We start from the raw sequence: 16094 nt of genomic DNA on the forward strand, positions 1-16094 counted from the left end.
TCATTTAGTGCCTTCAACAACAAGAACTAGCTTGGTGATGGGACGCTTTACCAAGCTATTACGAATTTTAACAAGCACTGTTCGTATCAGTCCCTTCTTGTCTGGATACACATCCACGATTCTTCCCATTGCCCATCTTGATCGAGGTTGAGAATCGTCTACCACCAGGACAACATCTTCTTTCTTGAAATTTCTCTCTTTCTGAAACCACTTGTGTCGCTCAATAATCGTAGGCAGATACTCTCGAATCCATCTTCTCCAAAATTCATTTGCGAGATATTGAGATTGTGCCCATCGACGTTTAACATAGCAATCATTCTTGTCAAAAACTCCAGGAGGCATATTTTGATTTGACCGAAGTAATAACAAGTGATTTGGTGTTAAAGGCTCTTCATCCCTTGGGTCAAATGTTACAGGAATTATTGGACGACTGTTCAAGCATGATTCACACTCGATCAAGGCGGTCCTAAAAACTTCATCTGTCATAGTTTGACCCTGAGTAACAGCATTGAAAATTCGACGAATTGACCAAATCATTCGTTCCCATGCACCTCCATGATTTGAACCTGTAGGCGGTGATTTATGCCATGTTATACCCTTTTGACGTAAGTATCCATGAACTTGAGAATTGTTCCACATCTTTAGGGAATTTTCAAATATTTTCTCTGCCAATACAAAATTCCCAGCATTATCCGAATATATATGAGTACACTGACCCCTTCGAGCAATAAATCGTCGGAGTGCAGATATGAAAGAATCAGCAGACAAACTATTTACCACCTCGATGTGAACAGCACGAGTTGTCATACACGAGAATACACAACCCCATCTTTTCACATCACTCCTTCCCTGTCGAACAAGAAAATGTCCAAATAGATCAACACCAACATGACTGAACACTGGTTCATCTGATTTCAGTCGACAGGAAGGTAGATCTGCCATAAATTGCTTTCCAAGGCGGGCATTTCGCTTTCGACAAGAAACACAATTTCCGATGACCCTTCTTACTGCAACTCCACCCTTGATAATCCAGTACTTTTCTCTTAATGAGGTCCATGTATGACCCATACCTGAATGACCAACTTTGTTGTGATGATCCCTGATGACTAGATCCGTAAGATGTGATTTATGAGGCAATATGATGGGATGCTTTGATGAATGCATAATTGGTGCATTTTCCAAGCGTCCTCCTACTTTCATCAAACCATCTTCTAGAACAGGATTAAGTTTCAACATCCGGCGAGAGCAATCATCTTTACTGATAAATTTACCATTTAATATACATTTCAATTCTCCACGTAAGCTTTGTCTTTGAACATATTCAATAATATCTCTTTCAGCATAGCTCAGTTCCTGCACAGTCAGTCTTGCTGGCAATTCAGTGAGCTTGTCTATTGACTTCTTATGAGAACACAAATATTTCTTGAATCGTATGAGCCAACAAGTTGCTTTCTTCAAACAGTAGAATGTAGAAAAGAATCCTATGAACCTGTCCATGACAGAAGACTCTTCTTTTATTACAAATGCCGACTTTGTTTCTGGAACTGGCTTTGGACAAAATTCAGACGATGGATCAGGAAAACAGTCCGGCATCTTTGGCCACTTGTCTTCAGAAAGACGCAAAAACTCGGGCCCATTGATCCATCGTCCTGACTTTAAATATGCATCAACTCTAAGACCACGTGAAGCATCATCAGCTGGATTCATCTTCGTTGAAACATGGCGCCACTGTGATACATCAGTATTTCTATCAATTTTTGCTAAACGATTAGCAACAAATGTGGAGAATCGTTTCTTCGAATTTCTTATACTTTGAAGTACGGCTGTGGAATCAGTCCAGAAAGTAGAACTGCATTCATTCATCTTCAGTTCTTTCCTTAGGACAAGATTCAACTTTACAGCGAGAACTGCAGCTGTTAATTCAAGTCTGGGTATAGTTACACGAGAACATGGAGCAAGTCTTGCCTTTCCAACCAAAAATGCCACATGAATTTGGCCATTTTTATCGATTATTCGTAGATATGAAACAGCTCCATATGCCAATTCTGATCCATCAGCAAAGTGATGTAGTTCATAGGAAACAACTTTTCCAAAATCAAATGGCTGATAGCATCGCTGTATCTTCACCTGTTCTAAGCTTTGCAGTTGATGTAGCCAGTTTCGCCATATAACAGCATCATCATCCGCAATTTCTTGATCCCATCCCAAATTTTGCTTGCAAAGTTCTTGCAACAATAACTTGGCAAGTAGCGTTATTGGAGCCACTATACCAAGTGGGTCAAAAACAGATGCTACAATTGAAAGTATACCTCTCCTGGTATTTGGTTTGTCAGCAATATTAACCTTGAACCCAAACTCATCATTTGCCACATTCCACTGAATACCAAGAACTCGTTCTTTGACATTGCCATCAATGACATGATTTTGAACACATTTAGTCCTCTTTTCTTCTGGAATCATAGACAGTAATTCATCATTATTGGTGAGCCATTTAGTCAAGTTGAATCCTCCTTTTGACATCAATTGTGTCAATTCCTTGACAATCTCTATGCCTTCATCGACCGATTCAGCAGTTGTCAAGCAGTCATCGACATAGAAATCTTCATTAACAATTTCTGAAATTCTAGGTTTGTGTTCGTTTCCAAATTTCACCACCGTCTGTTTCAAACAAAATGCAGCACAAGACGGACTCGATGCAGCCCCAAATATATGAACTCGCATACGATGTGGAACGGGTTCCTTTGAAATGTCCCCGTCATCCCACCATAAAAACCTTAGTGCATCCGTGTCCTGAGGTGCCACTCTAACCTGGTGGAACATTGCTTCCACATCTGCCACTAATGCCACTCGTCCCCTGCGAAATCTCAAAATTACACCCACGAGTGACGATACCAAATCTGGTCCGGACATTAAGCAATCATTCAGAGACACATTTCCATATTTGGCTGCAGCATCAAAAACTACACGAACTTTTCCAGGCTTATGCTGGTTCATGACAGGAAAATGAGGAAGATACCAAACTGTATTAGACGTATCAATTTCGGCATATGAAATTCTTTTGGCATATCCTGCCTTGATATATCTTTGAATAACTTCGACATACCTTTTATGCAAATCGGAATCTCTCATCAGTCTATTTTTGAGGCTACAAAGTCTTTTCTTTGCCATCTCTTTGTTATCCGGTAGATACTGCATCCCGGTTCTCCATGGCAAAGGAAGTTGAAAATGACCACCAATTAGTTTCACCGAATTTTGCATAATTTCATACACTGCTCGATCTTCTCGAGAATTTGGAATATCAAGAACTGAAGTTTCATTGCCAAAATCTGTTGTCCACAGAGTTTCAATTTCCTTTTGTGTTTCCAAATCATTACACCTGACGAAATTGACATAATGATCAGATGTAAAATGAACTTCTCTGATATCTGATGGCGACTCAAAACTGGGTCCGAACAGCGACCAGCCAAGAACAGTCTTCACTGCCTTAGGTGCTTTCCTCGGACCATTTCGAACATCTTGGAAACAGACGAGTTCCGCATTGTCAGCACCAATCAGAAGATTCACTGTTCCTCCTTCCAAGATAGGCAATCTTACATCTTGAAGATGCGGCATGATTTTGAGGAAACTTTGGTCGGGCGCTTTATTCGGCTTAGCAGGAATTTTTTCAACCGAGAGCACATCTGTGATTTCACGTTCAGCACCACCATCCAGCGGCGATACAACTAAACTGCCAGATATACCCTTGTATTGTATTGGCCTCTGTCCAATTGTGCGTAATGTGATATCTCTTGTATTTCCTGTTACTCCGAGATATTTCATCAAACGTTCACTACACAGAGTAACTGTAGATGCCGGATCCAGCAAGGCGTATGTTTGAGCGGCCTTTTCACCATTTCGAACATTGACCGGCACCACACATAAATAAACATCTTGCCCGATACTTTTCCCATTGCACTTTGACGACTTTGCCAATGAATTTACAGCAGGTCCCTCTTCAGGCTTTTTCGATTTCTCCTGAATTTCAATAAATCTATGAAGCAGTGTGTGATGTCGATTTCCTTTACATCCATGTACTTTGCACTGACTGGCCTTCTTGCAATTACAAGCAAGATGACCATGAGACAGACACTTGAAACACAATTTCTGCTCCTTCAAAAGACTGACCTTTTCTTCATGCGATTTACTCTTGAAGTCCGGGCAGTTCCACAAATTGTGCGGTTTGAGACAACATACACATCCCAAATCCCGTTTTTGATCAATGTGTTCCCTTTTGGCCTCAGCATCAATATTATAGGTTGCAGCTCTGTTTCTCCTCACACTCACAGGAATCCTTTTGTGACGAATCTCATTAAGCTTTTTCCCATACATTGAATTTTTCACATCCGCCCAATTACAAACATAATCGACCAAGTGACAATATTTTGCCTGACGACCAGTCTTTCTTTGAATTCTGAGGGCTTCATGTGGCCAGCCATCCTGAACATCTTCAGGAAGTTTAGCCATCAGCATTCCCATAGTGTCCAGGGTGTTTACATTTGCAAATTCATCAATGTCTTCTAGAGTTCCCAGGCATCGCTCCATTACTTGTGATATTTGCAATAGCTGCTCTGGCTTGTCATCACGCACACTTGGAAACTCTTTTAGAACTCTTTCACATGAACCAGCGATAATATGAGGCTGACCATATTCTTCAAACAGCCTCTGCCTAGCAAGCTTGTATCCATTCTCAGGCTTCTTTGTGAAGTATTCTAATTGTGCACGAATTCTCTCTTCACAATATTGCAACAAACACACAAGTTTCTGGCTATTTGTTTCTAGTTTCGGTGCCAGGTGGATGTCAAAATTTGTTATGAAAGACATATACTTCAAAGGATCTCCATTGAACACAGGTAACTTAGGCTTCTGAAAGAAGAATTCTTCACGTCCATGATAATGGTGATGCTGTATAACTGGAGATGATTCTCTTGTTCTCCGCTGTGAATAATGTTGTGGCCCAGATTCATAAACATAATCATTAACCGACTCACGATTTTCCTGAAGTGTCCTATATCCACGAGTCTGCACATCTGGCAACTCATTGACACTACTTTCATTTATTCGGAAAATGTGATGGTGTTCACGGCCAGCCATTCCATCTGGTTCAGCCGCAAATGAACACTCTTGAGCTATCGCACGATTCACAGGCTGAAAGTTATAGCTTTGACCATTTCCAGTTATATTTGGAACAGCATTATCATCTCTTCTCAATGGAGTCTGAGAATATGTGTGTACATTATGCGACCTTGCGAAACGTACTCGTTCATGACACGAATCAGAGGCAGCATAGCCATCATGGTTGGTATTTATTCTAGTATGTGTGGCTTCATTCTGTAGCGAAGCAGATCGACGCCTGTTCAATAATGAAACATCAGCTTGCATTACATTTTTATGCACAGTTGTAGGAGGAATTTTATCACCAACCTGGAGTGAGTTCACCAATTTGGGTGATGAAGGTTTTTGCTCAGTACTTGCAGTCTCTTCTCTGCGGCTCGCCAATGGCACTGAAGGCTTTTTATCACTTGCCCTGCTCGTACCTGGCAACACATTAATAGGACTCAAGTTATTGAAATCTCCATCACCTTTTATTGAATCACCAGTTGATTTCGTATCCCACAATAAAAATTCCACTTCAGTCAATTCCACTTTACGCTGTGCATCACGAAGCTCCATTTTACGTTTCAAAGCTTCCTCCTCTAGCTTTTCTTCCGTGTGACGAAGCTGTACAATTGCTAGATCGCGTTTCACTTTGCACTGCAATCTTCTCTTGAAGGATGCTCTCGATGTATTGTCAGAACAAATACTACCCGCATACTTTGACGATACATTTTCTGGTTGCACAGTTGAATGCGTTTTCAATTTTTCGAACCATTCCGAGATGCGTGAATCAAATTCCGATTTTTCACGCTTCAAATCATTAGTCACAGGAAAGTCAGTAATCTCTTTACCTGCACTTTCAGGAATCATGTCAATTAAAGAGATTAGCTGCTGGAACACTTCATCAACTTCTAGCCTTACTACTGACAACTTTTCAGCGTTTTCACGTTGAAGCATCAAACGTTCAGCTATCAAATACTTTTCCTGCAAAGCAGATCGCAAAATGTCCAACTGCTGCTTTGCCTTGGATTCCATTATAGCTTGAACGATGAAAGTCTTTCAACCTTGAACAGTATCTTATTAATTATCGACGTCTTGTTGCAAGACACAATGAATGAGTCAAAAACTTTTTGCACCCAGCAAAAAGGCACCAGTCGAAAACTTTTTATGTAGAAGCTTGACGGGGTGTGACCTTATGCACCCTGCTTGCTACACAAAGACGAAGGGCGCTGAACCGTGCGCCAATATTTTCCAGTCTAAACGCTCTAGTAGTCTATCCCAATACAGCAATATCAGTCTATGTTCGGTCCAGACAATCCTCTCCAAATTATCCCTGCCTTATAACTGAGATAAGCAAGCTGAAGTCCACAAGCCCACAATACACAACTTCAAACACAGGAGAATTGTAATATGTCGTGGAAATATCAAGCACTTGCTCAGCACAAATTATAAATCGAGATGTCAGATGGAGCCTAATAGATCACGTAAACAGATGACGAATACAGATAGATCGAGTTGAGATAGAGAGAGAGAGAGAGAGGTTCTCTAAAGAAAACAAAATACACTATAAATACTATGAATTTGCCGCATAAATAACCAACATGCAATCAAATTATATCGCTTACCGACTGTTTTTAGCCAAGGTCAACAATATACCGAATCTTTTATGTAACTGCAGAACACTGAAATAAACACGAACAAATAAGCACTACAGTAACAGTACTTAACCCTACAGCATTAATTGTGGCAATAAATATAATACCAACAGTATGTCATCCAAATAGGACTACTACATAACAAGCCAAATGAAATGAAATACAGAAAACTCACCAAGAATTGTTCACAAAACAATCAAAACGCAGGACAGATTCACAAATTGCAGTTCAATAATCCAGAGTTCAATGCAGCAAATTTTAAACTATTAGCAAGGTAAATAAGCATGAAACAAAGAAAACCATAATTAGCCCACTATAAATAATATGATACAGCTTTCCTAACGATAAATCGCCATAGAAGTAACGCATTGCAACAGCAAACCAGCTGTGCACATTTATAATTTCGGCTCTAACGCCAGGCGATACAATAACGATGTAAACACGCAAATTGCAGTAGACAGAAACCTTCTTTTTTTTTTTTTTTTTTTTTTTGCCAAATTTAATTCCAGAGCCAATATGGAATTATTTAATTATGTTTTTGAAGCCAATTAAATTTTCAGTTTTTGTTTTATATAATTTTTTTATTTTTTTGGAAACCAATTGCATGTATTGCGTTCCAATTACGGTAATCGTAGAAATTTAAAACAGTTGTATAAACAATTAATAATACATATCAAACCCAGTGATGATAATCCATTTTTCGTCATATATCCGTTTGTATTGAAGATTGTCCATATTTCGTCATAAATATAGCATTTTTATGTACATATATAATTAATTATTTTATATTAGCATGGAAAAAGAGAAGGTTTCAAAAAATTAGACAGAAAATTCAAAAACCTATCATGCTACTAGATTTTCATTTAATCTGTCTATGTTATGCAATCATTTATATAGTCAAACCTCCTAAATCAAGACAATCTCAATTTCTTCAACTCATTATCGATTTTTGTAGTACATCATCAACAATTTCGTTAGATAATATTCTTTGCCTATCAAAATCTGACATTAATCTGATTACACCCAGGAGTTTGCATTTAAAAATAGCTCGCAAGTTACATTGCATTTGGAATACATCATCATATTTGACACTATTCCTGAACTCCCATATGGCTGATTTCCCACATTGAATGATTAATGATACCACTTCACTATGAATATTATTAGCAATAATTATGTCACAATTGATTTCCCTTACATTGCACCACTGCCAAAAGTCACTTATCCAATCACAATAACAAAATAAATGTATACAGGTTTCTTCATTTTCATTACAAAATACACATTGTCCATTCTCATCATCAAACCAATATTTTAATTTGTCCCCCGTAGGTAAACCATTATGTAAAATTTTCCAACTTAGAATTTTATATTTATTTGAGAGTTTATATTGCCAAATATTTGACCAGTCTATAGGAATATTCAAATTTAATTTTTGTGTAATGTACATATCATGCCGTGTAGCAATTTCTGTGATTTTCCTTATTTTCAATAAACTACTTATTTTTTTGGTGGATAAATTGGAGTTCATATATCTATCGATTCCAAGTCTGTTTTCGGGTGAATTATGATTTCTCGATAGAATTTCTTTCCAGCTAATAGGTAGATTGCCCCAAACCTGTTGGATTTCACTAGAGCATCTATTTAAATAAAAGAGCTTTCTTCTGTGATCCCCAATTTGATCAATAGAATATATTCTATTTGTTAAATAATGCACAGTGTTATCCACAATATCAGCCACAGAAATGACTTTTGCTTGGATCCATTTGGACGAAAATCTAAAATTTTGCTCTGAGATTAAGGGATTGTACCATAAAATTTCATTTTTAACCTCTGTAATATTAAAGGGATGATTTCTCTCCAACTTAATATCCTTGAATGAATTGATAATGGCGGTATAAAAATTAGGTATGGTAGTTACTTTGTCAAATTGGACTTTCAAATACAGACATTCCAAATTATCTTTGGACAAAATATTACAATAATTATTAATAAAATAATTGGCTCTTTTACTCCATGGCCTACTCTCGTTTTTGAGGATTTTAAAAATCCATTTGACCTGAAGAGCTTTTATTTGGCTCCTGAGGTCTAACATATTCAAACCTCCGGATGTGAAAATATTAGATGTAATTTGTCTTGACACTAGTTGAGTTTTATTATTCCAAATGAATTTCCATATTATAGATTCTAATTTTCGAACGAAGTTTCCTGACATAATTTCAAAATTGGCAATGTGCCACACTTTGGATAACATTAATGATTTGACAATAATAATTTTTCCTATCATTGATAACTTCCGTCCCTGCCATAAATTTACTACATTTTGAATTGAGTTAATGATTTTCAACCAGTTTTTATCTCTTGATACAACATTGTTTCCTATATAAGCTCCTAGAATTTTAAGCTCTTCTTGAATTTGAATACCCTTGTATGAAGGTCCTAAGTTTAGCCGTTTTGCTGACCCACACAACATTATGTTGCATTTTGGAATATTTATTCTCAAGCCTGTAGCTTTTTCAAATTCTGCCATTAATTTTAATACTTCATCTATGGAGGATAAACTTTCTACTGTGACAATAGTGTCATCCGCAAAACCTTTATATTTCTCTCTATCTCCTGCACAATTTTGAAAACCTATTATTGCTCTATTGTATCTGATGCTGGATGCTAACAATTCGGACATTATAATATATAAAAGTGGGGCAAGGGGGCAACCTTGTCTAACTCCTCGTGTTATACTAAATTGCTTTGATAAAAATCCATTTGTTATTATTTTTGCATTGGTGTTGTTAAATAGGGTATTGACCCATCGAATGAAATAATTACCAAAATTAACTTTTTTTAATATTCTTAGTAACAAAACTCTATCAACAGTATCGTAAGCCTTTTCTTGGTCTATACTAAAAATTATTAACGGTTGGTTTTGTTTATTCGCCCAAAAAATGTCATCTCTTATTGTTAATAAATTTTCATGAATCGTTCTTCCTTCAATAAATCCTGTTTGGTCATGATTTATTATATCAGGCAGTACTGCTTTCATTCTCAAAGCTAAAACTTTTGCGATTAATTTATATTCGAAATTAAGTAGAGTAATAGGTCTCCAATTTTTTATATCATTTTTATCTCCTTTTTTATAAAGTAAAGTTATTACACCAAGACTTGTGTTCTGAGACAGACATGATTGTTTATGATAACTATTATAGATTAGTAAGAGAATTGGGCGCAATTGTTTCCAAAATTTGACATAAAACTCTTTTGTTAAACCATCTAGGCCGGGGGATTTATTTAACTTCATTTGTTTGAACGCATTTTCCAATTCCTCTTCTGTTAATTTGTTATCCATTTCTTGTTTTTGCTCATCTGACACTTTTTGCTGATAATTATTTAATAAATAATTTTGAATATTAACGTCCAAATTTTCATCACTTTGATACAGATTTTTATAAAATTGGACCTGTTCTTCCTGAATTTCTTTACATGTATAAACTAAAGAGTTGTCAGATTTCCTCAAAGATTTGAACATTTTTGCTTTACCTTTAGATTTCTCTAAATTCAAAAAATATTTATTCGATTTTTCCCCTTTTTCCGCCCAATTAACTCTAGCCCTAATTATTGCCCCCTTGGATTTTTGTTCATAATACTCCTTAATTTCTAATTCTGTATCATGTATTGCTTGAAGAGTGTCCTCATCCTCTATATTATCTTGCATTTCCCTGTATGCTTCTCTATATTTTACTAGTAATTTATCTTCCCTTTGATTATCTGATTCTTTTTTTATTTTACTACAATGGATTGCCCATATTTTTATTTTGGATTTACATGTGTCCCAAAAAGCTCCCTTTTCTGCATCATCCAAGTTACATAATTTAAAATGCCATGCCTGTAGTATTGATTCAATTCCCAGGATAAAATACTCAAATTCAATCAGTTGTGCATTAAATTTCCAATAACCCGGTCCTCTTTTTACATTTTTAAAGGATGAAGTAACAATTTGAAATGGATAGTGGTCAGAAAAGGTGGCCATTTCAACATCTGTTCTAATAACATTATAGATTTGATTTGAAGATAAATACCATCTATCTAAACGACTCTGGGCCATTCGCGAACAGCCTCTTTTTTGTTTCCATGTATATACTTTAGAATTTAAATTTAAATGACGCCAAATATCAACAAGATTCCATTTATCTATAATTTCCTCCAATTTTACAATACTATTATCTCTTCTGAAATTTTGTTCCGGGTATTTATCTAGTTTATCTAACACGCAATTAAAGTCACCTCCCAGCCAAATTTGATATCGTGGAGTTGTTAACAAACTTATATAAAATTCAATTTTACTATCAATAAACTCAAAAAATTCTTTTCTATCCCTACAAGAATTTGGTGCATATATATTTATTAACATATGGAGAGATTCAGATGATTGCCAAGTCAAAATTATATATCTACCATTTATGTCAATTTCTTTAATAAATAAGTCTGAATCCATTTTACTTGAAAATAAAATTGCTACACCACATGTTATATTAGAACTTACGGACCAAAATGCGTTATTCCCCCATTCCTTTGTCCAATCGTCTGCTTCTTCATCTGACCCACAATGCGTTTCTTGCAGGCAAATTATGTCTGATTTTCCCCTTTTTAAAAATTCAAAAATTGATTTTCGTTTAGCCATGTTTCGAATTCCCTTAACGTTATAAGTTAAAACCTTTACTCCCTCTTTAAAATGCATGATGTGTATCCTGTATGAAGAAAAAGAAAACTATGATAATATCTCCCTATGTAAGCAAAAAATACTTCACTTCTAATACGAGCTAATGTGGGCTATCAAATTGCATGTATCAGTGTAGTGAGTTTCAACTTCCAGTTTTATCCAATGCATGTTGGTATTTTTTCACATGCTTCTTGGCTATTGGAGGGCTGTCGTCTGTCGCCCTTTTTAGCTTTGGTTCTCTAAGTGTCACATATTCGTTTATATTTTCGATGACTACTTCCGCTCCTGTTGCACTGAGATGCATCATATCATCTAAATAATAGCTGTCCATGATTTTTTCTTCTGAGAAAGAATCTGGTTTTGGGACAAATACTACTCCTTGTTTCAGTGCTTCTTTTTCAAGTTGTTTGTTAATCCTGTCACAACCATATTTACCAGCACTTCTTCCATGAATTGGTATGATGCCACAGATATAAACATTGTCACTATATTCCCTTGCTTTGTGTATCATTTCCCGTATATCTTGTTTAATTTCGTCGTCTGTTTTATGGGTATCGTTTGTACCTGCATAAACAACAATTTTTCCAAATTTCCTTTGTTCATTTTCTATTTCGAAGGTTATGCGTTCAAAAGTTCCTCCTGAGTAAGTTCTTTTTATAATCTTTTTGTTTTTAATTTTTCTTTGCATGTGCGCCATCTGGGAGTCGCCAATGAGTAGAATTTCATTCTTGTTCTCCGACTGGTTGCTGGCTGTTAACATATTTTCAGTTTCAGTGGCTTCCATTGATGAGTCTGGTTTATTCTCGGCGCTCTTGTCCTTCCTGGGATTTATCTTCGCAACATTGCTATTTGCTGACCTAGTATCTATTGTGGTATTTGTTATTTTCTTCGAGGATTCAGGATTTATTGTTTTTTGTATTGTATTTCTCATCTCAACGTTATTTATTGGATTCCCTCTAGTTATTTCTTGCCCTGAGTTTGAGACTCCGGCATTATTCTGGGATATATTTTTATTTCCAGTTTTTGTTGATGGTGACTGTGTATTTTGTTTGTTTACACTTGTTTGTTTCTGTAATTCTTTTGTTATTTCACTGATTACGGAAACGGTTTGATCTCTGGCAGCTCTTTCATAAGATTTTGACGTATCTGTATTTTCTTGATTAGCATTTTGACTTTTTTGGATTTGTTTTTTCTCAATACAATCTTTCTCTAAATGGGGTTTTCCTTTTCCTCCACAATATTTGCATTTCCTTCGTCTTGGACAAGCCTCCACTTCGTGACTTAGAGAATGGCATATGTAACACCAATTGTCAAATTTCCTCAAGTTAGCTGGTCTTGTGGTGTAATAAACCCCAAATTCATCACCTGTACAGCTACTTGGAAGTCTGACTATTGGTGGAATGTCACTATGCATGATTATTTTGCACTTTCTGATTCCGTTTTCCGTACCATCATCGTCCAAATATCTGTTGAACGACTTTATCTCCCCAAATTTTGATAAAATTTTATTAATTGTGTTGTCTGGTACTTCCACAGGTACATAGCTGAGTGTTACCTCAGTGGCATTAGAATATACCTCTTCTGGTTTGGCATTGTATACATTTTCCTGGTGTTTGTATGAAATTCCATTTTTGATTATTTTATCATAGAATTCTTTGGTTTTCAATTTGATCCTCCAGCAGCTCTTCTTATCCAAAAAGTATATGCTAGATATGCTTCCTATTGCCGTTTGATCATATATCAATTTCTTTATTTCTTCTCTTTTCAACCATCTGTTGTAGGGAATTTTGATGTTAAAAGTATTTATGTGTTCTACAAATTCTTCTTCCATTCTATCACTTTCTTCATTTGCCTCCTCCTCGTCGTCTCCGTCTGGCATACTTCAGGCCTTCTGCAAATTCAGGTTACAATACTAGCTACCGGTAACACTGCAACCTTCTCGGCTCGGTCTACAGATAATAAAGAAACACATCAAATGCGAGTAATGAATTGAGACGTTTGCGACGTTGACAAACGAAAAGATGCAAACGTGTCAGCAATAAAGAAATAGACACTACCGGCGCTGGAGATCTAACAAAGTCGCATTTTTAAACTCGTTGGAGTCGAAATTATGAATTCGCCGGATTTGTTCAAGACTATGAATGGTAGCAGACAATTATTTTTAGAATCCACAAAAGCATTAGGTTTACTGCGCGTTTTTCAAAGGGCATGTATACGCAAAGGTTTTGTTCTCAAAATTCATTTTTCTTCAAGTTTAGAGTAGGAGTCGGTGGTTTTTTCTACCTCAAATTCGAACCAAAATTCTTCATTAGAAGTCGGGAGTGGACTTTAAATTTTCTCCGCAGACTCGGCTGAGTAACATATTGAGGTTTTAATATTTTTTGTTCCGATATATATTGACCGTGAAAGTTCAGCACGGAAAAACATTTATAAAATGTTATTCTTATTATAAAATGTTTGAATATTCATCTTAAAATTCAGTTACTGGTTAGAATATAATGAAACGTGTATTATTATTGCTCAGCTTGATGAATTCCTCAATTGGTTCTGGCAATACAAAAATAATATATCATGAAGTAGGACTTGAAAACTATTTCTGGGAGAAAAATTTAAATCATATCACGTTTAGTATAAAGGTCAGATCACCAGTCCTGATGGAGTACGGAATTATATAGCCAGTTGATTTTCCAGATAAATGAGTGAGAGAGGAAGCCGCTGCTGTTTATCGAATTAACCTATATGGACTAAAGTATATTTAAATAGTGATCTGTGACCATATATCGCGATGAATCATTGATTATCGCGATGAATCATTATCAAGGAAATAGCTAGAATGACGTATTCATTGATTTCAACATATTATTAATATAGAGGAGTTAAATGCCATACTAGTACAATTAACAATTGATATAGAGAAGTTGATGAATCCTTTTCGAAGGACACGCTCGCAACGATCTTGTTGATTCAAGTTATTATAAGCAAATATGTTTAATATACTTTAGCTTTAAAGGCGTCATTAGCAAGAAGGGTCGTTTTGAAAGACGCAATGCTTAGTCTCGTCACACTCTATTCTCTATATTATATTATGCTAATGCAACAGAACATCAAACATTTCTAGAAACATGGTCATTACTCGATATCCTGGTATCGATATCACACTACCATAACAGTAAATTTACCAATTTATTTTACACGGACCATCGAGTAACAACTTCCTTTTCGATATCGTTCATTCAAGCGCTGGCAGCTACAGAACCGTGCATTCAGGTTCGAACGTAAATCCTTCCACAGCGCATAATGTATTGTCGTTAGAAAATACAGTGTAAAATAGCAAGTGTGATATCGCAGCTTACTGTGGTGAAAATCAGAAGTACTGGGAAATAGTAGATTTAGTGAAGTGAGACACCCGGAGAGAAATACAGTGAAGTCTTTTCCAAAATGCATTGTTAACAAAAAAAGCAACTCAATTGTCGAGCAGAGTTTTATCGAACGTAATTGGCACTTTTGGAATTAACTTCTATTCCAGAAAATATTGAAATCAATCTGTGTGGAGTCGCTTTGATAGGAGTAGCTGGTTATTTGCATCATAAAAGTTCCACGTTTGTAATAAAATATCACTTCGAGACGGAATCGTAACTTTTGGAACGCGCGAATCCGAAGATTTGTAGAGTATTGGCGATGAGTTTGAGTTGTTTGAACAAATCCCATTGTCTTCTTATTACCACCTCCATTGGTACCGAGACTCAAACTTTTTTAATTTGACCTAATCCATTGTTAACTCGCGTCTTTCGCTGCGAACAAGGCCATGTACAAATAGCTATTGATTTTTAACGGTATTCTTAGGAATATCTTTTTTTAAATTATTCACATAACAATCAAAAACTATCTAACAGTAATCTCTCTAACATGTATGTATTTGCTAGCAAACATGTATTATCAACCATCTACACTGACACAAAACGGAACAAAATTAGACAGACAAACAAAATGCACAAAAAAATCAGCACATAATAAGGTAGAAATGAATCATCGCACTGCTTTTGCCATTAATTCGCCAATAATGGTGATAAATTAAGATATTTTTCTCGTTTGTGGCAAAGTTTGTGGTAGAGTTCAAATGTCCCATTATAATGGCTTTCCATTGCGTTCTTAAAATAATTTTCACAGACTTACTTCTCTACACGTGATATGAGTGCACAAATACATAGATCTCTGTTGGTTCGTTCGGAATCTGGAAAAGCAATTTAATGAAGTTAGGCCAAGTGGTTCTCAAATTGTGTTGTGTCGCAGCATACCAGTGTTATATGAGAAATTTTTATGTGTATCGTGGCTATTTAGAATTACCAAAAATAAGTTAGTATCAAGTCTGATTAAATCTATTTGGAAACGCCCAATGGGTGAAAATGAAGAAAGTGTACTCTGACCTAATTATTTTAATTAGGTCGATGCATCTGAATGAATAACGGACATGCTAACTTCAAGCTTGTCACAATATCCTTGCAGTTATTCAATTGCATATCCTGGATATGTTAGAAATTAGTTTTTAACGCTGACCGAAATTGATAGTTAAAAATATTCAAGACTTGTTCAAA

At 36.0% G+C, this 16094-nt stretch overlaps 1 protein-coding gene across 1 annotated transcript; it reads right to left on the reverse strand.

Annotated features, from left to right (window-relative positions):
* LOC120343831 (uncharacterized) lies at positions 1-7099 on the reverse strand. Its single transcript, XM_078116127.1, has 3 exons — positions 6964-7099; positions 6759-6815; positions 1-6678 (listed from the first exon to the last, which is right to left on the reverse strand). The coding sequence occupies exon 3, from the start codon at positions 6166-6168 to the stop codon at positions 1-3; it is 6168 nt and encodes a 2055-aa protein (XP_077972253.1). The 5' UTR covers positions 6169-6678; positions 6759-6815; positions 6964-7099.
* Between the last annotated feature and the right edge of the window lie 8995 nt (positions 7100-16094).

The sequence above is a fragment of the Styela clava genome, chromosome 9, assembly GCF_964204865.1.
Source record: "Styela clava chromosome 9, kaStyClav1.hap1.2, whole genome shotgun sequence".
Classification (NCBI taxonomy): domain Eukaryota; kingdom Metazoa; phylum Chordata; class Ascidiacea; order Stolidobranchia; family Styelidae; genus Styela; species Styela clava.